The following is a 16,803-nucleotide window of genomic DNA, read 5'->3' on the forward strand; positions in this document are numbered from 1 at the left end:
TTAAAATCTAGCTCATTTGTCAGTTTATAATTGTCTAAAACCATCACAGATATGAACAGAGGATAGTTTATATATTGTGTGTATCAAATGTGTATAATGTAATATCCTAATATTTTCCTATTAATACAAGTCATTACATTCCAATCATTAAATAATTTATACCGTAAATATTATCATTTTTTTTTAGCCCTTGATCCTTTCGTAGCATTGCTTCTCAATACGCTTTCACTTAAGAGTAATAGTTTTTAACTGAATGCAATTTTGATAGATGCAATACAAAACTTATAACTTGAGGTTGTACTTACATACAATACCTTAATTAATAGCATATCATAATAACAGAAATTGTACAGTAATTTACTTAATACTATAATCAAAGATCTAAACATTTTAAGATAGATACCTTTTTAAATCAAAAGTACATGTACATGCACGGCTAGAAAAATTATACTTTTTCCTCTTTGGCACAAAGGCAGAGCTATGTAACGTCAATGATGTAACAGAATTATCAAACATGTATGAACTGTTTTGGGCAAACATTTTCGAAATTGTCAGAACAAATCACCATCAGAATCTGTTGGCACAAATTGAATATGAACAGTTTTTCCTCTGAGAGTAAAATTTCATTTACAAAATCTTAAAGGTATTTCCCTTGGTATCTTCACGAAACATTGCCGTATGTACATAAATACTTCAAATTTTTGAATCATGAACAAAAGCAACATAAATATTGATGCATAAACATGATCATGCAGTCCCCATTTTAGTCGAACATGTTGTCTGTGCATTTGATACAATGAACATGAAACATGCTGGAAACATAAGTCTGAATATTTTACCCATACAATGTAGTCAAATATTCAACATGAACATCCAATAATTGATGATAATAAACAACTGTCCTCAAGCCAAAATTTAACATGTTTTTTGTTTATTTGATACAATGAACATGAGACATATGCTGAAACATTATTATCATAAAATTATTTTTATCATACCTGATTGTCAATTTCAACATGAAATAAAAATGACTTCCTATAAATGTTGATGCATTAACAGCTGTCGCTATTTCAGCCTAAATTGAACGTTTTTTGTTCATTTGATACACTGAACATGAAACATGCTGCTCCTTATATAGTCTGCTAAGAACACTGGCTATGATCATGAACAATTAACTTCCCTTTTCAATATTGAGCATGTATACACTGAACACACATGAATGATATCGCTTTCCTTAATAGATTAAATACTGAACTTCCTTTTTAGAACTAATTTGACAAAACCCTTCAATTTATAATCCCAAATATGTACTATACTTACAGCGTTTTGTCCATGACCAAATTAGAGTTAAAATATTCTCTAGCACATTTATTTGTGAACTATTATAAAACTGTCATGTTTGAAAGATTCTCAATCTTTAAGTTGTCAAATTTCAGGGTAAAAAACTTCCTTATAGGAATGTTGGCAAGGTCATTATAAACAGATACACATGGGATAGATTGAGACTTTAAGCTTACACAATAGCAAATATAGACTGAGGAAGTTTACAACATACAGAATGGCACTTATTTTCACAGTAATGGCCAAATTCAATTTTTGTTGACATTTACAACAGATTCATTTTAGAATATCACATATAATGAGTAAATATTATATACTTACATCCAAATCAAATAAAAAGAAGAATCGTAATTTTCCATGGACCTGGACACGACAATTGTTAATCACTATGTCCAGTAGTGAAGACCAGTGTCCGACAATGGCTATTCTTATGGACTTAAGTCCTCTGTCCTCACAAAGCAGACTATTCAGGACACCTACCGGCTAAGTACTAAACTCACTCCTTGTTATAAACAAGAATTTAACCCTCTTGTATCAAGTACTTGAGTGAACCAGCTGGATAGTTTCTCCTGAACTATAGGACTACAGTGGGCCTCCGGACAGGACCAAGTACATTGTATATGTACTATATAGTGTATATATATATATAAGCCTACACTATCAAAGTGTTTCACAATTAGTCATAATATTAGCATGAATTTACCGTAAATCTCTCATCTACATGCATATACACTGGGTCACGTATGTTTTGTGTCACACCGAGTGATTCCGACGTCGTCAGTGGATTGTGACTATAAAAACATTTCAGCTTGTGTAGACATGTACACTATCTCAACCGTTAAAAGGACAGATTTTCTTCTTCCTTATTTGTACATTGAGATATTCGGGATAAAAATTTGGAGTCTATGTGTGTCATAAACTGCAAAATGACACAGGAGATATGAACTTGGTATCTGATACAACAAGTGTGCTATCTACCTGTCATCTGGTTGAATTAACATTATACATTATCCTGTGTGCAATTTAGCTTGCAAAAAGATCGCAATCTTTATACAAAGCATCCTCCGATAAAATCGCTCAAACATGATGATTTTCAGTAGGCGAGAATTCACGACCAGGAAGCATGGAGATGGATGCATGGTGACAGATCCCCAAGATGTATTAGGAAGTTCAAAGAGTTCAATATTATAGGTAAGGTAAGTGTTGTATCATTCCAAAAGTTGAATTTAATTGAGAAAATTTCCAAAATGTTCAGGTCCTATTGTAACATGTTCTAGGACTACCATTGATTGTGCCAAGTCGTCGGTTTTTTATCATATAGACTGGTAAATACTATATATAGTGTCTTAGGAAGAGACGTGGCCTGCTTAGCTTGATATCTTTGACAGTATGTTTCAGTGATATCGCACTATAAAGTCCAAAATACATCTATGCCACACACCAAGGCTCTATTCCTGTTCATATAATGTATATATATATTCTCCTAAATCATTGCATGACTGGAACAGTCCATTATGACATTTCAGGGGTGAATGAGTTAAAACACTTTCTTTGCTGATACAGAATTATCTGCCCTTGATGGTTAGAAAAAATAAAATATTTAAGTTCAAAAACACATATGACATAAAAATAAATATCTTCACACATGAGGAGATAACTCTGTGATATGCTACCTAAAATACATAATAATATTTGGTCATAATGATCGTGCCAAAATTACAGTTACAGCCAAAAAATGGTCAAGATGTGCGAAATTCTAACACTAAATAGCTAATAGCTACCAGTAGTCCGTTATCTCTGGGTCATAGTTGCTGACTTAGTTAAGATGTCAGACATTCTACCACTAGTCCTCAACTTCTGAGCCATGGTGGCTGAGTGGTATAGGTGTCTGACATTCTACCACTAGTCAGCTAGCTAGCCTTCTATATACCCCTTGGTTTCCAGCTAACAATATACAAATATTGACTTTTAGGAGGTTAATACAAGGAGTTGTTAAACCTGAGAAAGGTGATATTCCACGAGGCTAAAATCAGAAAACAGCAAAATTCACAGTCATATAACAATTAACAGACATGGAGAACTAACACTCTTATATTGGATGCTTTAAGTATTATACAAGTAAGTGTATGTAATCCGACTTTCTTACACCTTGAAAACCTTTCCTTAATTTCCCATGTTACTAATAGGATGCAAAAATTAAAAAAAAAAATTAAAAAAAAATAGACCAAAGAATACAGTAATTACTGTGGAAGTAATTATCACTACCAAAGTCCATTAACATTTTAGATTGTACAGCCCAGTACTGTCATAGCCAATCTTTGCGTCTGTATTATTATTGTTTCAAATTCTGTAACCTAAGTTTTAAACCAAGACATGAATATGTATACATCAAATTTAATTTTTAACACATGCATTCACCCCTGGAATTTTATGATGGACTGGTTTAGTCTTTATTTAGATGAGCCTAAATATGTCTTCAGGGGTAAACACCCTAATAACTCATCAAGAATGTATAACTCTAAGTGTATACTTTGGTATACATTCGTGCCAGTGAGATTTCACAATTATCATTTTTTGGTGGTCTATTATGTATAAATACATTCACAAGAGCTGACTACCATGACGCAATTTGAACTTAAATGTGAATTTAAGTACCTGTTGCTAGCATAATGTGATCCTCTGTGCGCAGTATGAGCAGTCAGATATTTAATTTAATCAATTTTAAAAAGATACGAATATCTTCTGGAGCAATTTTTATTTTCACTGAATGGATGTTGTTGGGAGATAAATATCTTACACTGAGCAGAAAGCATGTATTGCAGATGTGATGGTGTGTATATATACATATGTACACAAGTTATATGCAAGGAATTGCATGGACATGTTGATACAACACTTGTGGTTTATATAAATAGCTGCATCTGCAGGTGTGAGGTGTTTCTAGCATATCAAAAGATCTTGATTTACTTCAATATCTGATTTATATACAAAGCAAATACACAAATAGCTTTAAAACAAAATCTTTCCATTTATATTCTTCAGTGGCAATTCCAACAAATATCATTATCACAAAACATAGCCTTTTAAGTTTAGCAGAGTTAATCATTTTCTTATTGGTTTTTATATTAAATTGTTTTTATATCATTTGATATCAATTTGAGAGTATCTCAAAAGATATAGCATTAGGTTATTAGATTATCTCCCCTTTGTGGATTTTCAATATGAATACCAAGAAGTCAAAATGGCCAAAACATTGGAAATGTTTTTTTACTGTTTCTATAGCATATTTCTAGTGATCCGTCTGAAATATTAATTTAAGTTAATTTGGTTAGTATTTTCGCAATTATGTGCCATATTCCTACAAGCGCAGATATTTGATCCGTGAAATTTTGAAAAATGGTTGAATTAAATATACTGTGATAGTCAGAATTTTATAATAAATTCAAAACTGCTAAAATTTAATTTTCTCGTGTATAGTTCATACATTGTATTTCAAAAAAATTGATACACACTATTCAACTGATGATATCTATCAATGACAAATCCACTAGCTTGTGAGTATTAAATCCAGGAAATCCCCTATTAAGTTTGTTTTATGACAAAAGTTATTTATAATTTAATCACCACAATGAATCAACATTAGAACAAATAATAATGTAAATTATATAAATCTGTAAAATCATTGACTTTTTCTGCCTTATTATTTACAAATAATCAGCTGAAGATGAGGCATGCATGAACAAGAAATAAAATATGTCAATACAGATCATGTACATCAAAGAGATTATTAATTTATAATTCTGCTAAAACATAACCAATAGATTATATTGTTTATATAAAACTGTGAAAAACAAGTGATACAAACCCTATAGATGATAACGGAATGAATTCCTCAGTAAGAACATCAATGATAGTTAACGCTCTAGATCACTCAGGCCATTCATTCACTATGAAGGCCTATAGCTAGAACCCAGTATATATATATACATGTACAGCAAAGCTACCCTCATCAACACTACACATTATGTAACATCTAAATTTTCAACCTTATACTGCTGTTGTTAGCATTGTTACCCATATATATCAGATAATCAACAGTTTCTTGCCAGTCCCAGTATATTCTATATCGGCCATTGATCTGTCGATTCTAGAACCTTATTAAACGACAAATATGATTCCGATTCACAACAGACTAGGATGACTAAGCACACATCATCTGGAATCGGTCTCGAAGGATCGAACCGCATCCAAATACCATCATTCTCAAATAACGTAACATCGAAATCAACATGGATTAAGACCATCAGATGGAGAAACTACACTTCATCAATCAGTCGATTAACATGGTATTACAAACCCTCTACACATTGCAGACCACAGGGCTTGAAAAACAGCAAAAAATCTAACCATTAAAACGCATGGATAACCAAGATTTTCACATTAAGATTGACACTTATGCCGCAGCCTTTTAAGCAGAAGGAATAAGGTTTCTCAGATCAGCTGCCACAACATGATAAAAATTACTTTTCTTCCAATAAACATAGAAAGCTTAGCTTACAAAACTACGAAAGGGTTGCCTGAATCGATGCCACACCACTTCAGACAAAAATCTATATTGAACGTCACATCGCATTACTGTGAAGTTGAGTTATACATACATTTGAACATTGCCCCTAGCAACAGAATAATTTTAGCTAATAGTAAAATCAGAAAAAAATAGACTTTGGATCAGTGCTGTAGATTCGAATGAAAATCATGAAATGTGCTAGTATAGCTATAGTAGATTCTTTAAATAAAGTATTTGGACTTTTTATTATCTTAAATATTATGGTTATACTGTGGCCTTAAAGTATATATTGTAAAGCAACTAGTTTGTGTGTAAAAAAATTTCATAAAAATTTATCACCCTTCTTTAAACTTTCAATATCTAATAAACATGTATGGAATTGATATCAACATTGTATCTTGTTATCCTATTAATATTGATACAGTGCATGTGGAAGCCACTTATTATCATGTCTGTTAATGTCACATTCTGCTTAATATCACATTATGTTGATGCACCTTTTATTTCTCTTATTGTATTCTTGCAACTTGCATTATCACTTACATCAGACATAAAATTCTTAATAACACTTTTTCTGCACCTACTACCAAGTTTAAATCAGATTCCACTTAAAAGATGACAGTGAATTTTAGAAATAAATAATTGCACAAATTAATTAGACATTTACATAAAGCATTTAGTCTCATCAAATATAAATTGCTTTACAGATACATGAAGATGATATGAATGGACATTCCATTAGGCTAACAAAGGCTGTGATAGTTATACTGTATTCGCCGTAATTAGCACCCAGTTCAGGCACTTAAAATTTGTAACAAAAGGGGAGCTCAGTATTAAAGAACCAAAATGTATGTTTGTGGATGAAAAACTCAAAAAAGTTTGACATATTTAACTCTTTCTGTACTCATGGCATATTAGTATGTCAAAATTTTATAAACATGTATATGCCTTCTTTCCCATGTAAAAGACTCACCATTTTATGTATTAGTACATCACGTGACAGAATACAGGATTCTGATTGGCTACACAAATGGGTAGTATTTTGCAATAGTGCCCGGGCAGGCGGGCACTATTGAAGTGGCGGGATATTGAACGTGAATGTATTGCGACGTCATCACTAATTGATATCATTATAACGTTGCGCTTCGACCGAGACGTCAAGATGGCGGACAGGCTGTTGTGTGCGGGGATGGGAGCAAATGTTGCTTTTCTACAGAGCACTCGTGTTCTACTGATCTACTTTTAATCTTCATGAAGCTGAATCCCGTTTTAAAGAAATACAGATTTCTAAGACAATTCATATCTTGCACTTTTAATGTAACAACGTGATGTGGAAATGAAGATAGCGTTGCAAGGTGTCGCTTCATGTCTGGCTTGACGTGATTCTGTTACGATGACATGAAAACGGGTCTCATGTGAGGGTGATGTACCTGTTTGAGAGGGCACTATTGCCTCATAGTATAGTCTCGTGATGGGATAGTGCCCTATTCGGCTCGGGCACTATTCCATCCCTCGACAATACTATGAGGCAATAGTGCCCTCTCAACCAGGCCATAATAGATGGAATACAATGCTGATGTTATAAGCATCACAAGCAGTAAATCATCATTTAATCCATGGGATGGGACTTCAACTTTTTTTCCAAAAGAGTGGAGGGACACTTGAGTGGAAGGGAGGCTAATTACAACGAATATGGTATTAAGTTAACGCCAGCAAATTCTAATCATAAAATATATTCCAAGGTCATGAATCTGTTACCCAAACCAATGTTTGTTTTCATTAGCTGAAGAAAAAGTACAAACTTATAATGTTGATTCTACCACATCAGCTATTTTTCTTTTATAATTGACATTCAACTATATTAAATTTCAACATCCTTTGATGTTGTAGAAAGCAAAACGTCACTTTGGAATTTTCAGAAGCCAAAATGGTAATTGGACAAGTTATATGAAGTCTTCCTGATCACCTGGCCTACATGTATAAACTCACATACATGATGATTTTTAATCTGTTTGGAGTCGAGAATAGGAAGAAAAAAAATATTTGCAAAGTTTTGGGTCTTTTTTATTAAAACATAACTACAATTTCGATATCTACATGATATTATGAGGCATATTCTGTTTGGTATACATGTTACTAACAGGAAGGCATAAATAGGGACCTGACACTGGTTATATTATATGTTATAAGTTGATCGGTTTTGTTTTATTAGTTTAACATCCTATTAATTAACAGACGTACACCCCGATCATGTAAGGATGTGCCAGGTTTGTCAGTAGAGGAAATTCTTACTATCTTGAAAAAAAATACACTGACCAGCAGTCAGTACCTGGCAACTGCCCCACTCGAACAGATTCAAACTTGCATGGGCATCCAAGGAGGAGGGCTTGTGGTAATATGTTGTGACATCTTAACCACTCAGCCACTACGGTCCCCAAGATGTATGAATTGAAACAAAGCCAATCCCTGGAGATATTTGGTTTGGTTTATTGAGTTTCTGTTAATGCCCGATAAACAGCCAAGGTTTTAAAGATGGCAGATGGCCTAGCTGCCATGTGTACAATGTGTTGCTGTGTGTGAATGTTTGTATGCTTTGAGAGGCTGCAGTATATCTGTGTTGCGGTGTGAATGTTTGTATGTTTTGGGAGGCTGCGGTATATTTGTGTTGTGTTTCCTGGTATAACTCTCACCATCATTATAGTGCGATCTCACTGAAGCATACCGTCAAAGACACAAAACAAGCCCATTCTACCCATGCAGTCACATCATACTGACAACAGGAAAACTAGTTGTCCTGCTCACTTTCTGTTTCTATGCAGGAGCACAAACGATAACACTTTCAAAGACTATGGGGTGTCTCCGCCAGGGGACAGAATCCAAAGTCTTCCTCACAGAGGCAAACAAATGCTGAACTGAATACCAAATGTGAGGTGGTGTCAAGGAAGATGCAAGGAAGAAGAAGTGAGTTAAGAGAAGAGAAAACATAAAAAAGTCACTGGCTTACAGTAAGCTTCTCACTCAGGGAACTATCCTTCAGGGGTGGTATCCAGTACCTTTAACAGTTAAACCTGGGTGTACATGTAGTACCATCTGATTTGAGCTAAATTACATTAGATAGCATACAGATATATTATTGAAAAATACCCCCTGACATTGCAATTGTTCCGCCTCTCATGAAAGATAATGAAACCCTTGACCCTTATAATATGGGTTTCAAACTACCAACCCATCGGTTAGTGGAAACACACGCTGAAACACCTTAACCACTTAGCCACCATGGCCCCGCTAACATCTAAGGAATATTGAAAGCAACCATCTTAAAGTGAAAACTGAACATGAAATCTGAAAACACAAAGTGCTAAAAAATGTGTTAAGAACTTTTATCATAAAACAATCAAATTGTGCATCTGATATAAATGAACAAAGTTGAACAAATAAAATTTAAAATAACATGTATCTATGTATCTGACAAAGGCAGTTTCCATACATGAATTACTCTTTGAATCATTTTGAATCAATTTTATAGAGGAACATTTAAATTTTCAAAACATTGAATCAGTCTACATCAGAACATGCATCCTTACCTGAGCGTGTAGCTCTCCGTGTGATTTTAATGGCCCGTTCTGTGTATACTAACACACATGTTTAGTGATAAGATGGTCCCAACAACTGGTCTGGATACAGAGCCAAAAACACTCTAAACAGATTCACACGTGGGCTTCATGTTTGGTGGAGATAAGTGAAAAATCTAATAGGACCAATCAAAATTCTGATAACGATAATTAGCTTGAGTATGTGCTTCTGGTGAATATCCTAACAATAGACGCGTGTCAATAGGTGGGTAAAAACCACCGTGGTCAATGGACCGTGTAACTAAATAATCACTCACAATTTATGCAAGAATGCATGTTCCCCGATAAACTGTAGCATTCTCTACCGGAACAATGTTGTTTTCTGTAATAGAAGGGGAAATAAAGCAAGGTTTTTTGTTTCTTTGTCAAGTACTTTTATAATGTTTCTGATCATTTCTTTCCTTTACATAGGATTATATATATGATCCACAGCGAAATCCTGACTGCTGTACTTATAGACCACACACAGAAATAGTTCTACTAAAATTCTGTTTCAAATACCATAATTTACACTATACCAGCTGTACTCGGGCAATACACTGCAGCCACTGTACTTGGGCAACTGATAAAAAGATGTCTGATATCTCTACCAATATAGCCGCCACCTCTAGGTCATGGTGGCTGAGTGGTTAAGGTGTCTGACATTCTAACACTAAATCTCCATATCTGGTCCATGGTGGCTGATTGGTTAAGGTGTCTGCATTCTACCACTAGCACTCTACCTCTGGGTCATGGTGGCTGAGTGGTGAAGGTGTCTGACATTCTACTATTAGCCTTCCACCTCTGGGTCACAGTGGCTGAGTGGTTAATGTGTCTGACATTCTACCACTAGCCCTCCACATCTAGGTTGTGGCGGCTGAGTGGTTAAGGTGTCTGACATTCTACCACTAGTCCTCCACCTCTGGGTCATGGTGGCTGAGTGGTTAAGGTGTCTGACATTCTACCACTAGCCCTCTACCTCTAGGATGTGGTGGCTGAGTGGTGAAGGTGTCTGACATTCTACCACTAGTCCTCTACCTCTAGGTCACAGTGGCTGAGTGGTTAAGGTGTCTGACATTCTACCACTAGTCCTCCACCTCTAGGTCACAGTGGCTGAGTGGTGAAGGTGTCTGACATTCTACCACTAGTCCTCTACCTCTGGGTCACAGTGGCTGAGTGGTTCAGGTGTCTGACTTTCTACCACTAGTCCTCTACCTCTAGGTCACAGTGGCTGAGTGGTTAAGGTGTCTGACATTCTACCACTAGCCCTCCACCTCTTGATCATGGCGGCTGAGTGGATAAGGTATCTGACATTCTACCACTAGCCCTCCACCTCTTGATCATGGTGGCTGAGTGGTTAAGGTATCTGACATCCTACCACTAGCCCTCCACCTCTTGATCATTATTTATAGTGGCAGACTGATTTCTGTTTCAATTCTAGCAGTAGCTCTCCACCTTGTAGCAATGGCTGAATGGTTAAAATGTCTGACATTCTAACACTTAAGCCCTCCATTTTGAGTGACAGAGTGGTGAAGATTGGTCATTCTTCATTTAGCATTAAACCTGTAGATTCCAATTGTGTATAAGAAACCTATTTTAGAAATTGCTACTTATATATCTATAGTGACCAAAGGCACACATAGATTTTGTTTTCATTCTGAATTCCATTTACCTCCAAAATCTGGCTCGATCATAATTTAATAACCCTAGTTGTAAGTACAGAAAAACATCAGTATCACAGCAATTTTCTGCAAAATAAGATTAGCCATATATTTATAAGTTTATGGATAACAAGATACAATACCCTTTTATATCTAGAAATTTGCGCTAGCATATATTATATATTTTAGAAATTAAACAGATCAGATCAATACAATTCTGGAAAAGTGCTAGTCGAAGGGGAGATAACTCAATGATATATACCAGGCACTCGCTTGAGATTACTTTCATAATAAAATGCGTCCATAATATTCTTAAGATTTCAATCTCATACTTTTCAATAACATCTAAATATTTTAGAAATAATTTATAGCATAATATGCCATTATATATCAATATATGAACAAAAATGATTTACATGCAAAAAGAATGAATATAAATGTGTGATATGGATGCAATACTTTGAGTTTACCATTTTTCTTTATTGTAATGACTTATGAAAAAATTTAACAGAGAAAGGGAAACTACTACATTCTAAAAATAATTACATACTATTTTAGGAAACATATTTACAATCTTTGCAAACCAACATCATAAATATCATTAAGTCTATAAGAGTTATTTCCCTTAGTCCAATTTCTAACATAGTAAACTGTATTTGAATTCTAATAAGAAGTATAAAATACATGACTATGAAGCCATATATGGTACAAAAAGTGTTTGGTTCAACTTTATATTCATGTTTGCCTTCATTTGAAATATTCTTGTACATTTTATATCAAGCAACATGTAGGTTACATTTGCATTTTATAGCACTAATAATTGACAATCGATAGGCCTATTTTTAGGGAAATGGCATGGAGGAAAGTCAGAGACCGCAAAGTAAAACCATTGACCTACATACATTACCAAACTACTGACCTATAACCTATAAGGTTGAACCCATGACCAATTGTGTTTGATGTCCATGTCATTGAAATGTCACAACAGCTACCCCTTAATTCACATCTTGAACCTGAACTTGAACTTTTAACATCATAATTTTTTATTATACATTTAAAGATAACAAACAAACTAAAACCTTAAAAACAGATTAGTATACATTTGAGGAGTAAAAAGATATGATGACTCCATGCCTTTGTCCACACTAAGGATTTAACTATTCACTAAATCGTTGAGGTGCGGAAGAATTAATTGACACCCTCTTCCTATAAACCCTGTATCATCCTGATTTCATTACGTCAATAAGATACATCCTGATTTGGTAATTGTTTACATCATTTTATTTGTTTATCAGTAAGTTACAAATCCAGAGGAAGTTTTTATTATCATTGTGTGGCGCCCTTCCTTAATTCAGGTCAAAAATTAGACCTTCTCATCAGGTTTCATTGGGATGCATCGAGTACATTTTCAGTGTGAAAAAATCACCAGCCCACACAAAAGTTATCATACGGAAGAAAAACAATGGAGTTCAATATAACACACGCTGAATTTGTCACAACAAGATAGGCAGTACAGCACATACACTTGAAACCTCTTATATACACAAAACTTGTGGTCGAGTGTACATGTAATACATGTTTACAACAAAACCGTTATAGGGAGGTAATAAAGATATTTAGGTATGACCATCATGTTCAAAATACAAATGATGAATCATTTTCATTTAAGCAATGATGTCACTATTTTTTAATTTCATCGCGGTATGAAAAAAAAATTGTTTGTAGCGGATTCACAGTTTGCACCAATTTTTTTTCATACCTCGATAAAATTAAAAAATAGTGACATCAATACTTAATTTCATACTCTATTTGATAAAATTAAGTGTTTTTTTTTGTTTAAATGTAACATTATAGTGGTTTTTAAAGGCATTCTTTTTTCCGAAGCAATACACAACGTCAATGTCTCTATTGTGACGTCATGATAACGTCGGGGTTTCGCGCCATTCTCAGATTTTTTTTCATAGTGGTATGCAAAAAAAAATATTGGTAAAACCAGATTTGGTATGAAAACAAAGAAAAATTAATTACAGATACACGTAAAAGGAAATTTAGCCACCAAGAATTGATGATCATTGAAAAAGAACATATAAAATGGTCAAGGAGGGTTAAATATTTTTATTTAACTTAAATTATATGCCACACTTTTATATACCCTAATGTTTACAGATTCCTACCAGGAAATATTAACTTACCAGTAAACATGTATAGTGTCATAAACACAGCCTGGGTCAAATTCAGGCCGGATTTTATTGTAGTAGATATGGTGACTTCCTGAAAGAAGCCTTGCAATAGTGTATCATAGCTGAATAGCACAGACCAGTTGGTTTCTCAGTTACCAATAACACATTCACATAAACTGTAAAGGGTATCTAAATATAAGTGTAAAACAATATCTTCATCAGAGATAGACTAATTATAAGCCAGCCAATGAATATCGTTAACAGATAGCCATTATAATGCATTTCATGTTATCATTTTGAACTGATAACTTTATGACAGAGTACATGTCATTTACATGTACATCTAATGTATCACTTAAGTTTGCTTAGTCAAATAACTGGTATTTAATGGTATCTAAAATGCATTAATTTTAAGAATCTCCCATTAAATCTGATAGCTATTTTGTGTAGCATTAACACCATTAGATCTAGCTATATATGTACACATATCAAATTAAGCATCATTCATTTGAGAACCATTGGTTGCCCCATGGCTGAATATATATCATGAAACAAACTGCCTATGTTCATTTCAATTAGTCTAACAAGGAAATTGACATTATGCCACCACAAACTGGAAGTAAATCTTAAATGAATCTGATCTCCTTTTCCTAACCCCCAGGATCAAATAACTGATGAATCTGATCTCCTTTTCCTAACCCCCAGGATCAAATAACTGATGAATCTGATCTCCTTTTCCTAACCCCCAGGATCAAATAACTGATGAATCTGATCTCCTTTTCCTAACCCCCAGGATCAAATAACTGATATGAAAATACATCTATCCACTAACTCTAGATTAACTGATAGAGTCAAATTAAGAACACGATATTCAGGGAAGCTACTTCAATAAAGCAAATTTGGTTAGAATCAATTAAGGATGTGTACTTGAAGTCAAAGCCTTATTAAATTAATTGGCATACATCTGTATTTTTACTATTATTAGCCAAAAAATAGGCAGAATTCAGTTTTAATTTGAAGCTTAAGCACTTTTGGACTTGAACACTCCTTAGTAAGATTTTTGTTCATTTGAAATTTTGATAAAATATTACTAATTTTCCTTTTATCATTAATTTAGAATTTTTTTTATCATAAATGATATATACCGTACAAAGACCTAGGGTGATGTGACAGCTAACTCTCAGTTCATATGTACAAAGTAGTTGGCATAAATAACCCTAACATTATTAACGCTCCTCTAAAGTTCCCGATAATGTGAGGACCACTTCAGCATTGTAAAACAGTCTGTAAACAAAGCCTCATTAGTTTAACACTACAGCTCTAATTGCTAATTAATACAAGTAACGAGCTGCTCCAAAAACAGTAACATCATCCATCTCTGCTGGGAAATGTGGGGGCAGTGTAGGAGAGAGGTACGCATGTACTTGTGAATTATATACAGTAATGGGGAGAATCTTCATAGATATGGATGGGACATACAACACGTTAGGTTAGGGGTGGCAGTCAGGGTTACAAGGGGTGACAATGAGGGTAGGGGTAGGTTGTGTGTTAGGGTGGGGCACCAATGGGAGGGGGGGGGGGAGTCGAGGGTGTGACCGAGTGTATGGATGAAAAATGATCAGGGTTTAGATAACGGTACAGTACCATAGGCAACCAGAGAAAAAGCTAGGGCAGTTAGATATACAATGTATATAGGGCGACAGTGTCCCGGTTACAAGGGGTGGTGATTAGGGTTGGGGTAGACTGTGTTAGGGTGGGGACTTAATATAGGTAGAGGTTAGGGGTGAGGTTTGGGGTAGGGATGATGACTATATAGAGTTTTAGGTATGGGTCGGTATATCTGAGTGAGGGTGGGGTGGGGTGAGGGAGGGGAATAGAGGAGTATAAAGGAGTATACAAGAAGAGGGAAGTTATTTTTCCAGTAGAAAATACTATACATTGGGAGACAGTTTTATATAGTAGGGATCCCGGCCTGAGTACACACCAGGTGCCAGGTGGCATAAAAATGTATTAGCCTCATCATCCATATCTCAGACCGATTAACACCAACTCAGCCATAACATTTCTATAAAGCTGCCATATTTTTCTGGCCAAACAAATACATTAATCTGACAAACACGATAATTGGATTATAAGATTAATTAGTTCAACCTCATTACATTTATACCCTCAATGATAACTGATGAGCTAGTTTATTTTGTGCATTCAATTGACACAAAAAATTCATACAAATACACGTAAATCATCTGTAAGATACATTAACATTTACACAAACTTACCCGCAAGGAGTTTTTCTACATCGTAGGGATCGGAATATTCCTCAGGCTTAGGACGGCGAATTCCTCCTACGCTGTCTTTTTTCCTATCCGGAGGTTCTGTATAATCTCCTAGATGGATCTGAAACAAATAAAATCAAATTAGAAACTGATCAATGTTTGGGTTTCGGTTTAGATGGTGTAATATGTCCTAATAACAGCAAGTTTAATTCAAATATATCCCAGGTTAAGGTGTTGGGGGAAATTGGAGTAACTGGAGAAAAACCACCAACCTGCATTCAGTACCTGGCAACTGCCCACGTGACATTATAGAGTCATAAAGTTTATCTATTTGAATTTAAATCTGTATTAAATGCAGATTGAAAATACGATGTAACAAAAATACCAAGTAGTTCCTTTTTATTTTGTGTACTGATTTTCTGAAAGATCTAAAGATGGTCCAATTATAAGTACCCCTTCAATTCTTTCAACTTGCTCAGTACCCTTAGCACATATTCTGTAATTACATATTACAGAGTTATCTGCCCTTGCAGGTATTGTTCAGTACCCTTAGCACATATTCTGTAATTACATATTACAGAGTTATCTGCCCTTGCAGGTATTGTTCAGTACCCTTAGCACATATTCTGTAATTACATATTACAGAGTTATCTGCCCTTGCAGGTATTGTTCAGTACCCTTAGCACATATTCTGTAATTACATATTACAGAGTTATCTGCCCTTGCAGGTATTGTTCAGTACCCTTAGCACATATTCTGTAATTACATATTACAGAGTTATCTGCCCTTGCAGGTATTGTTCAGTACCCTTAGCACATATTCTGTAATTATACATATTACAGAGTTATCTGCCCTTGCAGGTATTGTTCATGATCAGTACCCTTAGCACATATTCTGTAATTACATTTTACAGAGTTATCTGCCCTTGCAGGTATTGTTCAGTACCCTTAGCACATATTCTGTAATTATACATATTACAGAGTTATCTGCCCTTGCAGGTATTGTTCAGTACCCTTAGCACATATTCTGTATTACATTTACAGATTATCTGCCTTGCAGGTATTGTTCAGTACCTTAGCACATATTCTGTAATTATACATATTACAGAGTTATCTGCCCTTGCAGGTATTGTTCAGTACCCTTAGCACATATTCTGTAATTATACAT

At 34.7% G+C, this 16,803-nt stretch overlaps 1 protein-coding gene across 1 annotated transcript in view; it reads right to left on the reverse strand.

The window, feature by feature from the left end:
• Positions 1-16,803, reverse strand: part of LOC138332711 (muscle M-line assembly protein unc-89-like) — a 40,232-nt gene that overhangs the window by 11,061 nt on the left and 12,368 nt on the right. The window contains exon 2 of the mRNA XM_069280702.1: positions 15,640-15,757. Within this exon, the coding sequence (XP_069136803.1) occupies positions 15,640-15,757 (118 nt within the window). The remainder of the gene's footprint in view (positions 1-15,639; positions 15,758-16,803) is intronic.

Source organism: Argopecten irradians, chromosome 10, assembly GCF_041381155.1.
Source record: "Argopecten irradians isolate NY chromosome 10, Ai_NY, whole genome shotgun sequence".
Classification (NCBI taxonomy): domain Eukaryota; kingdom Metazoa; phylum Mollusca; class Bivalvia; order Pectinida; family Pectinidae; genus Argopecten; species Argopecten irradians.